General features: G+C 36.1%; 1 protein-coding gene across 11 annotated transcripts in view; it reads left to right on the top strand.

The window, feature by feature from the left end:
• Nucleotides 1-22,137, top strand: part of LOC105219319 (synaptotagmin-7) — a 70,798-nt gene that overhangs the window by 26,653 nt on the left and 22,008 nt on the right. For 9 of the 11 annotated variants that reach the window (XR_008472179.1, XR_008472177.1, XR_008472178.1 and 6 more), the window contains 4 exons: nt 1,780-1,860; nt 2,306-2,474; nt 9,377-9,589; nt 13,264-22,137. The exon at nt 13,264-22,137 is cut by the window's right edge. Coding sequence is in view for 7 of the 11 variants with exons in the window: in XM_054235584.1 (XP_054091559.1) it covers nt 1,780-1,860; nt 2,306-2,474; nt 9,377-9,589; nt 13,264-13,364 (564 nt within the window). In the remaining 4 variants the exon portion in view is untranslated. The remainder of the gene's footprint in view (nt 1-1,779; nt 1,861-2,305; nt 2,475-9,376; nt 9,590-13,263) is intronic. The other 2 variants (XR_003752998.2, XM_054235590.1) reach the window with 2 other exon arrangements.

Genomic DNA, 22,137 nt, shown 5'->3' with positions numbered 1-22,137 from the left:
AAAGTATCAAAATAGGCCGTTTGTGAACAAAAAAGTATCAAATCACAAAATTTAGAAAAAAAGTATCAAAAAAGATACAATTGTATAAAAACGGCAACGCTGTTAGTGACTAATGTATTCATTTATTTTACATATTCATACATCGTTGGCAGAAAGATTGCTTGGAAAACAACAAATTACAATTTTTCAAATGGCTATGCAGAATAAAATTCTATTACTTAAAAATTCAATTACTTTGGGGGTTTGGGGTGTTAAAACCCCCCCCCCCCCTGCGATATGATTAAAATTGCAAGAATGTAAAACTTTAAGCTGATTTATCTCAAAACTTTTGAAGTCAGTAGATACGATTTCTTTCAAAGTTATGAAGCGATTTTGTTGACAAATTTCCACACATCTTTATTACAACTACTTTTCAAGTCAGTATAAGGCGAAAACTTGATCACAAAAATTAGTTTTTTTGTTGAAAATCTATCAAGAATTCAGTTTTTAATCTTTTCTTTTTTCCTTCGTTCATTAACAACAAATATTTTTGGTAAATAATGAGTTATGATGTCCACGACAAGATCCTTTTTTTGGACACTTCATGGAAGATGAGGTACCAACGGCTAAGCTTTCGGAATTTGTAAATATGTATAAATTTCACAAAATAATGTTTAAATATGTATCATTAATATGCTGAATGAAATATGTATATGATTGTATACATAACAAGTAAGGAAGGGCTAAGTTCGGGTTTATATTATATAATACACAATTTGACCCACATATTCGTCATATATATTGTATAAAGTCCATTGAAAGTTGGAAACCATAATATTAGGTTAGAAGCACCGAGGCCCTCGTGTTCGATATATGGGGCCTTAAAAACCTATGGTCCGATTTCGGCGATTTTTAGAATGGGGCTGCCAGCTATAAACATGGTATTTTTGCAAAGCTCTGCACCGATATCTTCACTAGTGCTTACTTTATATATTGTAAAGTAAGCGATTCAGATAGTCTTCAAAGTTCTGGTATATAGGAAGTAGGCGCGGTTGTGAAGCGATTTGGCCTATTTTCACAACATATCATTGGGATGTAAGGAAACTATTATAAACCAAGTTTCATTGAAATCGGTCGAGTAGTTCCTGAGATAATAATATAAGAATAAGGCATTCGATAAACATGACCTAGCCAGCGAAGGACGGGAATGATGAGGGACTTGTAGAGTTTGTTTTTGTTCTTCTCAAGACAACTTTAATTTTCAATTGCCTACTCAGTACAAAGTAGCACCTGTTGGCAAGAGTGATTCTGCGTTGGATTTCGAGGCTTACATTGTTGGTATTGTTAATGCTTGATCAAAGGTAGAGGAAATTATCTACGAGTTCAAAATTATGTCTGTCAACAGAGACGTGGGAGCCAAGACGCGAATGCGCTGACTGTTTGTCTTGTCTTGTCCGTTCGTCTTGTCCTCGTTCACCACGAAACCCATACGCTTCGCTTCCTTGTCCAGTCTGGAACAAGCAGAACTCGTTAGTTAGCGCGGTTGTTGTATTATAATATGGTTTGAGTATGATATAATTTATGTCGCTGTAATGTTATTAGGGTGCGGCACATTACTCGCGTGAAATTTATTGTTTTGGGGTCACATGCAGCCTCATAACAAAACAGGCACGATAGTTTGGCGAATGGCAATCAATAAAAAATATGTTATATGCTGATATTTACAATCGAATATAATGTTTTTATATTAACTAAAGTAAACAATAACATTAATTATAATAACTATTCTTTGTCCAATAGGTCTTGCATCTGCATGTTTTCGACTATGATCGGTTTTCGCGTGATGACTCCATCGGTGAAGTGTTCCTACCATTATGTCAGGTAAACGCATATTTTTACATATTATTAATTTCACATTAAAAGATAAAAATATTACTTATTTTAACATTAAAAATAAGTATCATGTTATGGCTATTACTGTTATTATGCAGTATCTGCAGTATATTATCATTTATCACATGTGAACGTTTGTATAAATATTTGCGTTCTTTAAGATATATTTGTTTACAACTACAGCAACAGTAAGTGACATTTAATCATTTCACCGAAACAACATACAACGCGTCCATTGTTGACTTAGATAAAAATTATATTAGACATTGCATATGATCATCAAATAGATATAGAAATGTTGTTTCGTCTTATGTGTGTTAAAAATTGTGTTGTGTATATAGCAAAATTTGCAAGGAATTTGTACTCATATGTAAAGTTTACATCTTCATTTACCCCTTTATATCTATTACATGCGTGTACGACATGCCTATAGGTTGATTTCGCTAGCAAGCAATCCTTTTGGAAAGCACTAAAACCACCGGCTAAGGATAAATGCGGTGAATTGCTTTCATCGCTCTGCTATCATCCATCAAATTCAGTACTAACATTAACATTGATTAAAGCGCGAAATCTGAAAGCAAAAGACATCAATGGTAAATCAGGTACGTAAAACGTAAACAAGCACACACACAAGTAACACATGCAACGACGCGACATAACTAAACATTTTTTCATACATATTTTATGTAAACACACATTATAGAGTTACAAACAACATATGCTTGAAGCTTACATTATTTACATAAATCATTGTTTTAATTCATCTTCCCTATTTACGCAAAGCTATACATAAATAAATAAGTATACTGGTTCTCCTTTATGTCTACATATCATATATGGGCACGCGGTGAATAATGCCTTGCTATTGTCATAAAATACACTTTACTTCTAAAAGGTCTTATTTTAGTGAAACGTCGTAATACATTTGGTATAATTCAGTTGCAAATTCATACACAAAACCCAGACTTAAGCTGGTATAAAACACCCACATTGGAAACAGCGGAACGCGGTCAGCTATGAAAAAGTCCAGCAGCAATTTTTATTCCGACAAAGGTCAAAGTACGATTCGATTCCAGCGCATAATGACTACTTTACCTTTCAATAGCCATACTTCCTGCCGACGGTAGAGAAACGCAAATTAAGAACGTTGAAGTGCCTTGTTTAAAAAAGCCAATTTAAGGTAATTCACCCCCAGCATGGAATGGTCCACATATCGTCTTTTATTTCCGTATTTGGACTTCGCTGTTTGGTATATGCACATTCATCAGTGCCTCAAAAGGCTGTTAAGTCAGCATTGTTAAAACTAAGAAGTTTTTCGAATAGCGCGTTTAATCGCCGCGTGATTTTCAGTGAAATAAAGGGTGATCCACTTCGAGGTTTCCTACTTTTTAAAAGAAAACAAGTAAGGAAAGGCTAAGTTCGGGTAAAACCGAACATTTTATACTCTCGCAATTCATTGCTGTAATTTTATTAAGATAACACACAATTTGACCCATATATTCGATATAAAGTCCACTAGAATAACGAAAATCAACATATGTGTATGGTACATGACGGCTAAGGTAAAACCTGGACCGATTTCAATCATTTTCACTACCAATGTACACTATATCCAAGACTATACGCTCACTTAAATTTGCAAAGATATTCACCCGATATGTACCGATATATACGGAATAAAGCCTACCGTATTTTGGAAAAACCTATAATTGACCCGGTTTTAATAATTTTTGGAACAGAGATACACTATTAGAAGAAAAAAATTTCCTCTGAATTAAATTAAAATATCTGAGAGATTTACCGATATTTTCGGTGAAAAATTATCCTTAGGCTCTGAGTTCCTCATATTCGATATCCGGGTCTTGAAAAGTTATACTCCGATTTCGTCAATTTTCCCACAAGTACAAGCCACAACGCTAGGGTGGGTAAAGAAGGTGTCTTTAGCATAACAGTCGGAAAATTTAGCCTCCATGACGAAACATCGCCAAACGGTCTTAGGCTGATCGACTTCGCCGGGGCCCGAAATATGGTCGTCTGTAGTACTAGATTCCAGCATAAGAAAATCCATCAAGCTAATTGGCTGTACCCGGATCGAATCACTCGCAACCAGATCGATCATGTTGTGATAGATGGACGACATCTCTCCAGTGTTTTTGATGTGCGTACGCTTCGTGGTCCCATCATCGACTCGGACCACTATCTTGTAGCAGCTAGGATACGCACCCGCCTCTGTGTGGAAAAGCGCACACGTCAACAAACACAAGGAAGGTTCGACTTCGAGAAGCTGAAATCACAACGAACAGCCGAACGATTTTCTACTCGACTTGCACTCCTGCTCTCTGAGAGCACTCATCAGCATCTTGGTATAAGGGAGCTGTGGGACGGCATATCAAACTCTTTACGTACAGCTGCAACCGAAACCATTGGATTTCGGAAAAGCCAAAAAAAAACAGCTGGTATGATGAGGATTGTCGCCTCGCAGTGGAGAGAAAACAGACTGCCTACCTCGCAATGTTGCTATCGACCGCAACACGAGCGGACAAAAAACGAAAGAGGCCGATATGCGTGAGTATGAAGAGCTTGACAAGCTTGCCGACAGGGATACTGCTCGAAAATTTTACGAAAAGATCCGGCGACTAACTGAAGGTTTCAAGACCGGAGCGCACTAGGACCCCCAGAGGTGATCTAGTTATTGATGACGATTGGAATCTCAGTGTACTCTACTCAATACACAAAAAGGGAGACCCCACAATTTGCGCCAATTACAGTGGGATAAGCATCCTCAACATCGCGTATAAGGTTATGTCGATCGTACTGTGTGAAATTTGGTAACCCCGCAAAACTAATACGGCTGTGTAAGCTGACGTTGAGCAACACCAAAAGCTCTGTCAGGATCGGGAAGGACCTCTCCGAGCCGTTCGATACCAGACGACGTTTCAGGCAAGGTGACTCACTCTCATGTGATTTCTTTAACCTGATGCTGGAGACAATAATACGAGCTGCAGAGTTAAATAGAGAAAGTACAATCTTCTATAAGAGTGTACAGCTACTGGCGTACGCCGATGATATGGATATCATTGGAAACAACACCCACGCCGTTAGTTCTGCTTTTTCCAGACTGGACAAGGAAGCGAAGCGTATGGGTCTGGTGGTGATCGAGGACAAGACGAAATATCTCCTGTCGTAAAACAAACAGTCAGCGCATTCGCGTCTTGGCTCCCACGTCGCTGTTGACAGTCATAACTTTGAAGTTGTAGATAATTTCGTCTACCTGGGAACCAGTATTAACAGCAATAACAACGTCAGCCTGGAAATCCAACGCAGAATCAGTCTTGCCAACAGGTGCTACTATGGACTAAATAGGCAATTGAAAAGTAAAGTCCTCTCTCGACGAACAAAAACCAAACTCTACAAGTCTCTCATCATTTCCGTCCTACTTTACGGTGCAGAAGCGTGAACGATGTCGACATCCGATGAGACGGCACTAGAAGTTTTCGAGAGAAAGGTTTTGCGGAAGATTTATGGTCCCTTAAACATTGGCGACGGCGAATACCGCAGACGTTTAAAGTTTTATTCCGCTATCTTCATCGGTTCTTTATATGGGAAGTACTCGTGGTTGTGAACCGATTTCGCCCAGTTTCCATCCGCGTCATCAGGGTGTCAAGAAAGTGTTATGTACAGACGCCACGCCCATTTTCCATTTTATAAAAAAATCTGAGTGTAGCTCTCCTCTGCCATTTCTCCTGTAAAATTTAGTGTTTCTGGTGTTTTTCGTTAGTGAGTTAACGCACTGTAGTAGTTTTCATCCGAACCTTTGTATGGGAGGTGGGCGTGGTTATTATCCGATTTTTTTATGGTGTGATGGCGTAAGGAAAACGACTGTAGGAAGTTTGGTTTATATAGCTTTATTGGTTGGCAAGATCCAGAAAAAATTTATTTTGGGGCGGGGACACGCCCACTTTTCCAAAAAAAATTACATTCAGATATGCCCCTTCCATTTTATAGGTTTGCGGTTTTCATTTCATTAATTTCATTTTGTGGGCGTGACAATCGTAATTTTTACTCAAGTTATCCGTTGAACGGAAAGACAGACGGAAGGACAGACAGACATCCGGATTTCAACTCGTCTCTTTGGTATATATGACTCTATATCTAACTCTTTTAGTTTTATGACTTACAAACAACCGTTATGTGAACAAAACAACATTTCAACTAGTACGACAGAGACGACAGACTTGCATCTTGTTTGGTCCAAGGCTTGATTAGAAGCGGGATTGTCCGCACTGTCTTTAGACTTTACATATTCCCACAGGAAAAAGTCTAACGGTCTGATATCACACGACCTTGATGGTTACCCGATCGGAAACCTATCAAAACGTGAAATTATCTGGTGACGGAATTGTTCTCTCAATAAATTCATTGATTGATGAGAAATGTGGGAAGTGGCGCCATCTTGTTGAACCCAAATGTCGCCGAGATCAAGAGTTTCAATTTCAGGCATCAAATAGTCGGTTTTCACGGCGCGACAACGGTAGCCATTGACGGTTACATTCTCACTGGCATCATTTTTGAAGAAATAGAGACCGATGATACCACCGGTCCACCAACCACACCAAATAGTTGTTGCTTTTGGATGAAATGCCAGCTCTTAAATTTATTCAGGTCTTTCGTCCTAAATGGGGCAATTTTGTTTGTATACATACCCATTGAGCCAGAAATGTGTCTCATCGTTGAACAGGATTTGGCAAATTGTCGGATCTTCTTGAAACTTTTCAAGAGCTAATAGAGCGAAGCAATGTCGCTTTGGAAGGTCGATCGATTTAAGATCTCGACGTAAAATGCGCCAGGATGTTCCATACGTCAGTCCGAGTTAATGCGAACGACGCCGAATCGACTATCCACGGTCTTTGTGTACACCCTCAGCTACGGCTGCTATATGTTCTTCACTGCGTGCTGGATGTGGTCTATTCGGTCCAATAATGAATGCTGGGTCTCTAGATGGGTCATGGAATAGCGTATAGAACGCCCCGTAGGCCAATTATGTTCACCATAAGTTGAACGAAGCGCGCGAAACACATTATTAACAGAACGTGAATTTTAATAATAAAGTTGAACAATTTTTAATCGTTGTTCATGCGTAAGTCTTTCCATAAGGAAATGCCTAGAAACTAGTGAAAAAAGTAGCTCTACTTGGATCACCCATTATAACTGCGAAAACAAATCCTTAAGGTATACATGCGCGTGATGTGGATCCGCGGCTTAAACATTTGCAACAAGAACTGTTGTTAAATTGAAATAGGTTAAAGTAACAAGAGATTTGTCGTAAAAACTTGTTGGGAGAAATGAATCTTGAAAATGTACGACGAATTTAAGCGAGACAACTACAACGTTAGAATAATGGCAGCTAAGGCGTATTAGCAGAATTGAACTACGAAAACTAAGCCAGTAACAACTGTAACGGAAAGACCAAAGGAAGATATTATATACTTATTTTGCTACGTTACATTGTCACCTACTTGCAATGCAAAGAAACTATGCAAGAAATCGCGTTGAATTTAGGGGGTAACAATGCCCTTATACCATATAAATAGTGAATTGCTAAATAGTAATTAGTATAGTAATAGTCTTTATTGTTATTGTTTATTAAGACAAGTCGCTGACTAATTGTACTGGTTTTTATTATTTATTAATTTTAAAGGGAATTCATACTACCATTTTTAGCGAAATTAAATTTAAGGTATAATAACAAATTGCCAACTATTGAATAATAGCCTGATAATGAAGGCTGGGAAAAAATACTGGTCGATTATATTATAGTTTCTTTCCAACTAATGTCATACTAAATGAAACCATCTAGCTTAATTGTATTATGAAAAGTATTTGAAATTTTCGGTGAATGCAGTATTAAAAAAAATATATATATTTTTATGGAATTTAGCTAGGCGTATATAAGGATTTCAGTTTCATTTTCATGTATAATAAGAAAAACCCAACGAATACGCTTCTCTCGTCGCACCGACGCGAGTGGCGCAGTTCGCAAACGTGCGGAGTTAGCCAAGTCATGAAAGACACTAGAGTTTTTTAAGCGTCGAGATCTTGAACTGCTCAGCTTCAAAAACGAATAATTTTCAATAGCTCAGATTTTGAGTTATATTAAAGAAAGTTATATATGTACATATGTACTAGCGACTGGGCCACGACGCATTGCTGTGGATAAGACGTACGTTAATTTGTATTTTAGTTAACTATTTAATTCTCGAGGATGCCTAGATTTCGTAAACGCTTCGCATTCCAAAACGAAATGTTGAGAAAATTCCTTATCATCCTCCTCCTAGCAGCTTCTGCAGCTAACGACCGGTAAAATTTTTAGTTTGACCGCGTGGTCAGTTAGAACTCCGATGACTAGGGAAAGGCGAAGAGTTGCCTAGACCTCGTGCGACTGTCAGCGAGCTCAAGGATAGTACCGCCGCTCTACTAGCATAGTGGATCGTAGTTGTTTCCGCTTGAAAAGTGCTACAATAGTCCGGAAGCTGAAACTGACTTCGACCCATCCGTAAAGAAGCTCATCTCGCCTCTCCTTCAGGGACTCAAAGCTTTCTCGAATGTATAAGAGCGGAGAAAAGACCGCCAGGGCTAAGCTCGGCGACATGGTGGTGATCTAATAGCCTCGGAGTGAAGTCGAATTGCCCAACGATATTAAAGTGCCGGGTACCCCAAATCTATTTAGGACTCTGGATACCGGTCCCGGTAATATTTTGTTGAATGCTCCCACAAAGTCGAGAAAGGTTCCCGCTGCATATGTTTTGTGTCTGATAGCCTTCTCTATCCATGTGAACCATATGTAAGGCCGTGTAAACTGACCCAATTTTACTGTAAGCGTATTGCGCATTAGAGAAACGATAGGGGATACCTATCCCTTCCTCTAATGTGCCGATCGATCAGTACCTCCTGCGTTTTCAATAGAAAAGTGTTTTAGGATGAGCTCTGTATGTAAATCAATAATAATATTATGTCTAGGTGGGGTATAGAGTGCGGTAGTACTTATTTTTTCAATAGTAGAATTAACCGATAACCGACCGATTAAATAACAAACTGCTGTAAACAAAGAATATTGAAAAAGAACAATAAATGGCTCGTCGAATTAATTCGGACTAGTTAATAACACAATTCAATTGCGGTGCTAAAGCAATAAAGCACAACACTTATTTACATAAATCACTGCTTAAAACTTAATTAGATTTAAAACAAACGGTTTTTTAACTGAAATTAATGTATAGAAATGCACTGATTGGAACTAAAGAACCAGTCATCGTCTTACCTAGCTGCACAAAGTAATTATAGCATTAAGAATGGCTACTATATACTATAATACATTAATGCATATCTTATGTAAATGCTATAGATAAACTAACAAAAGATATATAGTTTTATCCTGTATGCATGTATAAAATATTAAAGTCATAAACTATCACTGTCATAAAATCCATTCGAAAAATCCTTTCAGATCCATATGTTAAAGTGTGGCTACAATTCGGCGATAAGCGTGTCGAAAAACGAAAGACTCCAATATTTAATTGCACACTCAATCCTGTCTTTAATGAGTCATTTAGTTTCAATGTACCGTGGGAGAAGATACGGGAATGCTCCTTAGATGTTATGGTAATGGATTTTGATAATATTGGACGAAATGAGTTAATTGGAAGAATTTTATTGGCTGGTGAGTAAAGACAAAAATATTTTCGAAATCGTGTAAAACACTCATACTCTTAACAATGCATGTCTAATGCCTAAATATTATTTTCCTTTGTATATATGGTAGTAAAAAATAAAACAATTTTCAGTGCTCAAGGCACCCAATTACTTCTCTCATATTAACTAAGTTCTACACATAGCAAATACGGCTGCAGCTCACTTTTGTGCCCTATATATTGAGTTTCCTTATGAAAGACGCAGATAATTCAAGTAATAGGCGAAAATTTTTTAACAGCACTGGGAACGATAAATTGCTGGTCATAGAGGAATTTACCAGAATCGCCAGTGGCCGTGAAAGTGCGTCAGTTCCCATCGCAATATGGAACTCTTGGGTTTGTCGAGCTCCTGGTGACGGTAGGATCGCAAGTACTCGGCGTTTAGAACTGAGTTAGGTTACGCTAAAAATGCTGACCTCCGCGAAAGGTTTCGTGGTGGATCCCATTTTGACAGCTAAAGGTGCAAGTACGTTGTGATTCTAGAAGACTTTTCAGTATGGATCGCAAAGAAGACCGGCTAATTTCTAATCCGGCAAATTTTTAATCCTCAAGTTCGCAAGGTTCGCCTAAAATATGTTTACCAAGATGTTCCAACCTCAGTATTGCGAATGCTAAGTTACAATGAAAATATAGCCGAGATATTTTTTCACATAACAGTAAGAAGTGTACCACCGACGTTTCACCGGCTAATGAACACTACATTTATTACTTCGATGATATCACGCAGTTTAGTCATTATAAAATGTATGTATGTATATGTTAATGTTGAAATGAAAAGTTGTAACCTAGCTAGGTTCAGAAACTTTGATCATTTTCTACTCACACTTAGTCCAAGCTCCAATGGCATCCGCCTACCCGAAAACCAATGCAAAGCTTAGGCGCAATTTAAATGAAATGCATGCACCTATTACTCTTGCTGCTGGATTCTATACAACAGCCTGACCCACTCGACAGGTGGTCATATGAAATAAATGAAATTTATTAACTGATTTAAATATATATTATTTCGATAATCTTTCTTGCTATTGTATTAAACCGTTTTAGCAAACGGTGAAGGCGAAGGAAAACCCTTCTTTGTGTAATGCATGCGATTGCCAAAATCACTTTACCAACATATTTTCTATTGGTGTATCCGTATCCGAATGCCATTTTAACTCCACCGACTATATGGAGGTTCGGACTCTTTTCCATATCGATAATTGTAAGCTTTGGTAAATACATTTCAAAATATAATTAGCCAAAGAGCTAAAGAAAGCTTATTATAAACAAATATTTAAAGAAAAGACATTTCACACGAAAAACCAGCCAACCAAATCTCGAAATCTATTGAAACTCTATGTAGGTTTTTACACAATTGTAAAGCAGGTCGCAAAAAAACCTATTAGAGTATGCTAAATTCTTTTAAGCTCATAGTGTCAAAATATTGTCAGAAATTCTGTATAACCATAAACGGGCAAGCAGCGTTACACGAATATCATAAATCAGCCAAATATGCATTCAACACTTTCTACACGCTATAATTTGAATTTATAACGAAATTCAAAAAGAAAAACATAGCCAAGTTCTCGTCGTAAGAATTTAAAGCATGGACATTTTTTCCAACATGAAAAACGTTTAACATCAACTAGAATGACGGAATCCATTTCATTGAGTATACGGAGGTAAGATCTTTATCTTCGATTTCTACGATTTGTGGCAACAATCTACACTATGTCTAAAATTATATGTTTACTATACTTAATATGTCTCTTACCGATTTTTATCGATATCTTCCGGCAGAGAAATCATTATATTGAGCAAATTCTATCACAATAAATATAACACTTATATAAGATATGGGGTATGAGGATTGAGGGTGTAATGCACCCATTGCAGTCATTTATTGCACCGTGCCACATTATCTCTGATCTCTGTGCTACAGGAGATCCCACTCGGACAGCTAGAGCCAATCTTTTGTGATGCCGCAGACTCCTCAAAGTTGATGCCTCAGACACACCACTGACGATAAAGCGATTTGAGCCTTTTACAAATTTGTAAATGCTACTAATTTGTATTTGGGACAGTTCATTAGTCTAGCGAAAGCTGGACAATCAAGAAGAAAGTGTCGTGATGTCTCAATCTTCCCTGCATTCATCAGGATATTTAGCCTCACGGTATGTAGCTCTAATGGGCAGTGTCCAGTAAGGACTAATCTCCTTACGGAACCTTGTCACCATGAGAAAATAGCTCAGTGCATCTTCTGCGATCCATCTTAGCCATAATGATCTCGCACAAGTACTGTCAATGCCCAACGTCAATCGTGTACATTCGTCGACCACTGATCAAACGCAAAGAGGCAGAAGGATAGTGAGACACTTGTTTGTTACCAATCTGATGAGATTGCAGCTTGGGTGCCCTAACGCGCTATGGTCTGGAACCCAAACGATTAACTTATCATATGCTGACTTTATAGCAACCATCTCCGCTTGAAAAACTGGCAGCCTAAAACTGTAGTTGTTGCCAAGCTCCATGCAGAAAACTGCTCTTTCAACTATACCTATGAACTTAGATCTATCCGTGAAAAAGGTCACCGAACCTCTTCTCCGTTGGCTACGTCCCGCCAACATCTCTTTGCGAAATACGGACAGAGAAGGATCCACGAGGATTAGACTCCGCGGTCATCAATTTTCTTGTATATATGTTTTGCAGGTCGATAGGACCTAATATACGAAATTAGGGAGGTTTACACAGTAATTGACCCAGATTATGGGGTCTCTATTCTTGTGGATTGCCTACAGCACTCTTATTCTGCAAAGAATCTGCGGGTAATTGCTATTCGAATTTCTTCATAGACGGTTAATGGAACTTCGGTATAATCGTATAATCGCTTGGGGACTGTAAGTCGCCTCATTTTCTTATCAAACTATCGAACATTACCCATTTTTGAGGTTTTCAAACTCTTCTTATTCACGCATTTCAGCCTCTTTCCGCACTTGTTGGCTTGATCGTGGTAGGCAATCTGCTTTCTCTCCACTGCAAAACGACAATCCTCATCGTAGCAACTCTTTTTTTGGTCTATGCGAAATCCAATTGTTTCGGCTGCTGAGTTTGAGACGCCGTTCCATGTGTATGTTCTTATGTTACTTTATCATTTTTATTTATGACTTATAACTTTATCCCAAATTGTGAGTACCCTAATTATGTATTTTTAATTAATAATATTATTTTATTTATTAACAATATCGAATTATGAATGCAATACTGGCATTTATGACAATCTCATCTATGAATTGCAAATCAGAATACAATTTAAAAATAAAAGCCCTAATAACCTCTATGGATGACAAGTTGCCACTGGTATTGTATTCAACTCTTAGCGTTACAAGTGCTGAAACTTATTATTTATATATTAAATATTAAAGAGAGTATGGGGCACTTGCTTAATGAAAGCAAGTAAAAATATATAAAAATCTTTATACAGCAATACATTTCATAAATTTATAATATTTTTTATAAAAATTTTTCCATGTATTAACAAATCGGATTGTCAACGACTACCTGACCAAATATGCAACGATACCGAACAATATAAATGACTCTTGCGTCACTTAATTAAAAATACGTATCTACTGCTTTATTGGGATCCTAATCTTTATAACCTCAGGAAAGAATGGCTCGGGTGCTTCCGAAACTAAACACTGGCAGGACATGATATCAAAGCCGCGTCAAACTATTGTCCAATGGCACCGATTAAAACCAGAGTAAGCAGCACAAACACTGCAGACTATGCGCCGCAAAGCAGCCACGATATGGGCTGAGCAAACGCGCCTTACTATTCTTATCAAGCAATCCGAAAAGCTGTGCTAAGCCACAGTATACACTAATATGCAGACATAAGCTAAAATCGAAATTCACTTATTACAGAAAAAAATATCATACACAGAATTGCGAATATCACTATTATTGTTATTGCAGTTTTGGAATTTGATGTTGACAGTGCAATTCATAACATACATATGTACATACATATGGGTGAGTAAAACTAGCATTGTAAAAATACATATGAAATATTGTAATCCAAGTATTGTATACATAGCATGTATGTACATACATTTTACTGCTGTATTTGTGCTTTTGTGTATGTAGGTATGTAGATTTATACATATGTATATGGGATGGTGATGTACAGTAAACATTTGACAATGATATACAGTTGTAGTTGCAGGTTGGACCAGCTGCACCAGTACTGAATCGCACAACGGCGTACTCAATGGAGTTTCCACTTTCTAACTACTCCATGAGTAGCTGAAACATAAATTATTCCAGCTGTCATAGTCGACAGCACATCGTGTAGAGTTTAAACAAAGTAATATATTTTGGAGTGCTTCAAAATTCATAGCTCCTAACTAACAGCAAACACAACTCCCATAATTGTCTACAATCGGCGAAAACATTAGCACCTCTGCTCATCATAGTAGAATGTGGTGGAATAATTTAGCTGCAACACAATTTAATAAGCTCCCATAAAATGATGAGCTTCATAATTTACTGGATATCGGAGACAGACATTGGCAGAGATTTTTCACTTCTATATCCGCTATTTCGAGCGTTTGTTTATGAAAGTGAAATTTGTGAAATCTTTGCCTTGATCTCGCAAAGGCAGCCCATTCCAGTAGCAGGTGATGAGATGATTCCACCTCGTTCTCCTCCAGGCAACTTCTATAGCTAGTATCCAGTAAGATTTTTAGACACACAGCGTGGAACCACTTTGGACAATCGCCAGTTAAAACCCAAACCACTAAGAAGTAAATTACACCTCTCATCATCAGCAGACTTAATCTTCCTGTCAGTTTTGATAAATTGTTTCAATTATAAACTAAACTAACTAACTCATAGGCTGGTTATCAGTCCGTATTCTAGCTTTTCGGAAGCAGTTTGCTCTTTTATGGAATTAAATTTGTATGAAATTTGACTTCTAAAAGCTCTTACCAATTCAAAACTTTGGCTTATAGATAACCTCGAATTTTAGAAGTTTGAGTTATGAAGTTCAACTGTATTTAAAATAATCATATTGGTCTTCATATTAATTCTCGCACCAGAAAGTACGGGGGAGTTTAATAATAGTGTAGGAAACGTCGAATGGAAAGGTGTCGTGTACCCTCAATAAGGCTGTCGTTCGTAGTAGTCTGTGCCTATACGCTTAACCCTGAGCGCTGAACAGCAGATTGCTTAATGTTACATGCTGTCCAGAAAACCATATTGAAATTTGTTTATTTATTCTTTCCACGCACATTATTTGGCACAATTAAACAAAAAATAACTCTAACATAAGAGCCGGTGCGACTACCACTTTGAACCACCGCACAACAATTGCATGTTATCAGTTGTTCTATACTCAATTACAGCCTTTGCGCGCATCAGTTAATTGAAGAATTAACCGGCATTTGCTCGATTAAAGCGCTGATTTAGAACCATTTACCATACAAAAGACAAATCTCATTTTACTACAGTAATTTTTAAACGAATACATTTCAAGTTGAAACTGCAATGCAGCGCTGCGGGTTGTTGTTCACGCTGCAAATTTGTCTGTATATATTGTTAAAATAGCAATCAGCGGCTGACCTTACCAACTTCTTATGAAAAGTAAAAACTGAAATGTATAACAGCTGATCATTAATCGAGTAGCCGGTTGTGCGAAAAAGCTATTAAAAGGCATTGAGCACTTAATTGTGACTAATTATTATTTATATTTTTGTTGTTTACAAATTGCCAAAACACAAATGCATAAATTCCACATAAAATACCACAATAGTTTTGGTATTTTGAGGATACGTTTGAAGACAATTATACACAAACGAATATATATTCAATGGATATGCCATCAATGCGTGCTTCAAATACATATGTATGTATATCTCCCGATAAAATACAACTTGCATAAACATTCTGGTAACTGTTAACTGCTGAGTTGTAGTAAATTTAATTTAATCTGTTAATAATTCGTTAGCCAAAACCAGACACACCTTCAATTCGAAGTTAATTGAAAAAGCATGCATATTTGTGTATTTGCAGCGCTAATATATATTATGCATATGTAATTCCCACATATATTATATCATAAATATAACCAATTATTACCGAGTTCGTTGCAAAACGAGCACAAAAGCGTAACAATCCCCACCGATTGAAACTTCCAAATGTAATTTGCACATCTGAGCCACTGTGTGCATATTTACCATATTTGTAAACATGTATGTGAAACGTGAAGTGCACGTGAAGTTTTAACACAAAAACACATACACTGTTATACATTCGCTATGTGTGAGTTAAAGCAAACTATATACCATGCGAATATAGTACAATGGTATAATTCAATAAATTATGCGCTATTTTAATATTTAATAGTAGTCAATTCAAGTTAAAAACAACACAAATTTTTGTGCATATTAACTAATTACAACTTACAATAATTTAATGCACAGTACAATACTATCAATTTGCTTCAGAATATTCAGGAATTTCGAGCCGTTATATTCTGTTCGCACATCAGTTAATTGAACAATTAGCCAGCCCTTTATTTAGCTCGATTTACCATGCAAAAGCAAATTCTTATTTTCTACATTAATTTTTAAACGAATACAAATCGAGTTGAAACTGGAATGCAGCGCTCCGGGTTGTTATCGACGCTGTAAATGTAGTTGTGTTTATTGATAAAATAGCAAACAGCTGATGAAATTTACCAATTTCTTATGAAAAGCAAAAGCAAAAATGTATAAAAGCTGATCGTTAATCGAGTAGCCGGCGAAAATCAGCTCAATTATCTTCTTAATGTATCATATTAAGGCCGTGCGAAAAGGCTATTATTATAGGTTGCGAATCGTACTACAATTATAAACTAGAACTAGGCACTTAAGCTCACTGTATATTCAATTAGTCGACAGGGAGTGCAAATAAAATCGCGTCGCGCAGTTTCCCATTATTACCGTCGACGTGAGGAAATGAAAAGTTATGTGATCGTCGGTCGTCCATCACAAAGTAATGTTTTTTCGCAACTAGAAGGCTATTCTTATATCCAATAATTTTCTAACGAATAATTTAATAATTTCTCACGTGTGCCTATGCGGTCCATCACTGTTAATATTTTCTCAAGAGCAGACCTTAAAAAATGTATATTGCAATCATTTGTTAATAAAAATAATAAATTTGAACATTTCTTTCCTTTGCTGCGGCAAGCAATTCGCCACATAACAACAGACGATCGCTGTAATGTACAAAGCAATCAGCAACGTTAATGCAATTGCTTATGCTTTTAAGTGTAATTTCACTTTACTATCAATTTCTGTCTGCATATTTTCCAAATATTATTATACTATACATAATGCATTTATTGAAAAAGAAATAGTTAGTTATTGAATTCCGCACGAGGCAAGTCGTTTTCGTGCTTAATTACACATAATACAAAACAAAACAGGAAAAACGGCCACTCTCTCAGCTCTATAAAGAAATATGTGAGAAATATTGCAAGTTTAGCACGCTAAAAAAATCAAGTGATAGCAAATTCTTCTTCTTCTTAAAATAAATATGTACTTATGTTAGATTATTTGTGTTTTGACTTATGATGGTTTTCGAATTGACATGCTCTTGAATCATCTCACAATGACAAACAGAAAAAATAGAAACAGGTACACAAACAGAAACCGTTTAGACACATTTTTAGTGAAAACTTATACATACACTAGTAGCCGGGCCACGCACTGCTGTGGATAAGGTATACATATGTATGTTAAATTCTATTCTTGTTAACTATTTGATAATCTTGAGGAGACTCTACTACTTTCGGTCAGCTTTAGTGGTTTGTGATAAATATACAAAACTAACTAACAATTAACATATGCTCTTCCATGCCTAGATCATGTGTTTCGATCTTTATAGATTAAATTGTAGCTTTGTTATATCCCTTTTTGTTCAACTATTTTGTAGTAGTTGCATAAGTCCGATTTTGGCCATCAAGAACACCAACCTTCTCATAGTATCAAGGTTTAAATATGAGCTAAATTATATTAAAATATCCAGACCGGGCAGACGGTGACCACGGCCCTTACCCAAAAATGTGTTAATCCTAATGTCCTTTCGTGCTGTGAATATCTGTTGTAAAAGTCGTAACTATTTTTGTATATTTTGCCGGTTTTGACTATCTATAACACAATCTCATTTTGCTAATTGTAGCATGTACGAAGTTTTATTAAGATATCTAGATTTCAATTCTAATTATCGCTTGGCTCATTGGCGGAATGGACAGACGGATGGACACTGCGACTAAAATTTGAAATATAAACTATTCTATATTTTAAGTTGGGCCGAGCAAAATTTCATTGAAATCGGTTCAGTAGTTTAGGCGCCAATTCCGGACAAACAACGTGACATGAAATTTTTATATATATAAATAAATCAGATTTATGGAATGGACAGACATTGAAAAGTAATGCCTAACTGCTGTGTTTCGATTTCCTCAATCTCAATAATCTAGCGAATTGCATTTCAAGACAAAGTCAATGGTCCTGCAAAAACCACTAAGCAGGCTTTGAATTAACAACAAGAACGACATGTATTTTCGCTTCATACATAACTAGCAGACCGCTCCGGCTTCGCACGGGTTTATACAAACATTTCAAATGTTTTTACACACTCTCCCATACATGTGTATGTACTTTCCCTAGTGCGACCTTGTATATTTCTAATATTTTGTTCTTCAAGTCGCTGCACACGCTCCGTACTCGACTCTCAAGATCGTACTTGGGAGGTTTTGAAATTTTGTTCAGCAAGCAGCTGCGAGCGCTCGTTACTCGACTCTTTGGTACGCGATTGCGATGCGAAGAGAATGACTTGCAAGACGATTTTATGTTTCAGATTAAGATTCTCCATCACGGAGATTCTAGCAATAAATATAGCCTATGTTACTCGGGGTGAATGTAATATCCAATGGTTAAAGTATTTTTGAAATCGGCACAGCAGTTTTTGACATACAAATCTTTCCTCTTTATAATAGTAGTATAGATCTCAATTTCTCATAGTATGGATCTTAATTTCATGTTCATGATAGTTCAATAGAGCACGCGAGTTTGGCGATTTCGCCGACAGTGGCTCTCTAGTGCATGTTTTGTAAATGGGCCTCTCGTATTCCATGAACCAGATTTATGTATATGTAAGTAAGTTTAGACTAAAAATGTGTCTAAACGGTTTCTGTTTCTGTTTTTCATTGTCAGATAAGACCTTGAGTTCCCTATGAACCTATCAGAGGCCACTGACAGCTACTTTCGGCTTTGAAGTAGTTTTCGACTCTCCCTCTTCCAATTTTGTTGCTCTAATAAAGTATATTCTTAACTCAGAGCCCCATTCAGCTCCCGGTAGTTAGTCACCTTTAATGGTCCCAAGTTAATATCGGTTAAGAGGGCAAGGTGTGGATTGACGCACGCTCTTAAGAAAGAATGCGTTCAGAGCCGATCAACGCAAAAGTAAAGAGTTGAAACGGTTGCAGTCTCTATTTCAATGAATTCGGTTACATACGAAGTAATAGCTTTTGATGTACGAATGGAAAGACAAAATTGATGCATCCTGCATGCAATGTCTTTAAATTAAAAAAAATACTAAAATATAATACTTAAAAACAAAAGTAAGATCAAAATTATTAACAAATACATTTATAAACAAGCGAAAAGGGAGTAAAATGACTGTGAATGTTGCGTATTAAATGGTGGACAAAGTGATTTTTTTTCTATTCCTCAGTCGTTTCTTTGCATTTATTGTATTCAATACATCTGACATACTTACATGCATACGAATTCATTTGTAAAATAATACTTATATATCAAACTATTTGCTTGCAAACAATTGGGACGGTCAGAAAACTATGCAATAAAAGCAAATCAAGTAATAATCAGCATACATTCGTACATATGTATATATAGGTTTATGTTAATAACAACAAAATATAAGGATTTATACAATGATAACAGTTATTAAAATAAGCATACTTACATTACAAGCAACGTAGTATACATTAGCCATACTAAGTTTACAATAACTCTGCTTTCCTGCTAACGATCGACAAAATAATGCATAACACAAATGGAATAAGAGGTTTTGAACAACGCTGAAAGCAGCCTACAGGATTTTCCCAACACTTAGTAAGCTGTTGTTTATTTTATATTAAAAGAAATTTCTTATTTTCATGAAATGAAAACTCGTATTTTACTGCATTAATTTTTAATCGAATACACATCGATTTGAAATGCATCAGCTGTTGAACTTATCAACTACTTATGAAAAGCAAAGACATAAATGTATAACAGCTGATCGTTCATCGATAGCCGGCAGTCGTAAAGCAACAACTGATTTTGGCTGCGCGTAAAGGCTATTGAGATTTCCTACTGGACTTGAACAGGTTAGCACACCTCTGCAACAAATAATTTTAGTTAATTTCTATCAAAACTAAAGAAGAATCTGAAATGATTAATGATTATTATTGAATATTTTTTTTTTACTAAATAAACAAAGTTTCATTACACCTTTCTTCAATATTTTTTTTAACGAAATAAATAGAAAAATTAGTGATTTCAATTTGGTCATCAGGTTAGCACATACTCTTTTTTTGCTTTTGTTAGAAAGATATTTTTGTGTATTTGTATTAAATATTTTAAACATTTATAACATTTTTTAATCATGTGTCGATAGGCACTTATTGAGAATTACATTAAACAACCGATTCGTCCAATGTTCTAATATAATTTCAGGAAAATAAGGCCTTTTAATGCTTTGCATTTGAACAACTTTAGTGATATATTGCCTGCGAGATTCGTAAACTCTGTCAACCCATGATATTCACACGTTTTCAACTATACATCACCATGGCAAATTTGCAAACATATTTTTAAAATAGCTAAATCAGTTTCATGTACATTTTATAAGACTTTGCGGTCATATGCATTAGTATTCAAAAATTGCAGTCCGCATATACCATGGTAGAAGATGACTAACCAACGACCATGTAGTCATTCCAGCTGAAGATCATGAAAATAATTGTATCCAACGTACAAAAAGTACAAAAGATTTAGTGTCAATAAATGTTCAAACTCCGAAGATAAATATAGGGTAATCTATTTCAAGATTCCCTACTTTTTTTTAAGCAAAAACGCAAAATTCAAATTTATTGGGCATTTTTTATTATCATTCGAAAGAACATTATTTGGCTATTATTTTTTAAAGATTATCTCTTTGAAATGTTGGCCAACACTACGTCTCAGATGGTTCATCCATTGAGTCCAATTTTCGATGACTCGGGCAATGTTTTGCTCCAAGGCCTGAATCGAAGCGTTATTGTCTGCATATACTTTAGATTTCACATACATATCTCCACAGGAAAAAGTCTAACGGAAAAAGTATTTGTGGACAAGCGATCTGCACAAAACCTGAAATTAAATCCATTGATTGATATGATGTGTGGGAAGTGGCGCCGTCTTATTGAAACCAAATGTCGCCGAGATCACGAGCTTCAATTTCAGGCATTAAATTGTCGGTTATCAGTCAGCGATAACGGGTGCCATTGACGGTTACGTTCTCACCGCCATCATTTTGGAAGAAATATGGATCATCGATCCACCGGACAACAGACCACATCAAACCGTTGTTGACTGTTTATAATAAAGGGTAATAGGAAAAAAGAAACTGTTCATACATAGATGAAAAAATAGCAAATCGGCATCAAGAACAAAAATAATCAGTAGGAATGATATTATACTAACAGCTGGTAAATTGTGTTTGTGCTTCAAATGATTTTTTGTTTTTGGTTTAATGTGCATTCTTTTGCCGTTCGATTGTAAGCGTAAGTCTGGAGCGAAATATTGGAGTAAATTGGTAACAAATACGACATAGTAATATGCATGTATGTACATAGATATATATAATTGAATGGATATTAGCACATACATATATTTTAGTGTGGCGTAAATGAGTGAATTCTACAACTTTTGCAAATAGAACTAAAATTGCTGTGATTGCTATGCACGGGTTTTTCCATTTGGTTTTTTGTTTTTCAAAAATACAAAAATATCGTAAAGTTAAGACCAAAACAAAAAATAAAAAAAAAAATGGGAAGAAATGTGCCAAAAATGTTACGATGTGTACATAAAAGGGAACATATTCCATAGAACAAAGCACTTTAAATAAGTATTGTGCAACAAATAATAATAATAATACTTGAATAACATGAATTCAAATGTGCATATGAAGACCACAAAATAACTGATAATTTATATTTTTGCAACTGAAATGAAAATAACTAAACCAAACCAAAGCGAAGTACATACATATGTTGAAAAAGATGCAAACGTTATTAGTTCAAAAGTTTACGAAAATAATTAAATAAAATAACTAATATTACTTAAAAAAACAAAAAAAAGCATGTTTGTTGAAATATGTGCATATGTATGTGTATTATCAACACTGACGTGAGAGTATAAATAAACACATATACATAAATATA

This window comes from Zeugodacus cucurbitae, chromosome X, assembly GCF_028554725.1.
Source record: "Zeugodacus cucurbitae isolate PBARC_wt_2022May chromosome X, idZeuCucr1.2, whole genome shotgun sequence".
In the NCBI taxonomy this organism is placed as follows: Eukaryota; Metazoa; Arthropoda; class Insecta; order Diptera; family Tephritidae; genus Zeugodacus; species Zeugodacus cucurbitae.
This window is presented reverse-complemented; position numbering and strand designations above follow the sequence as displayed.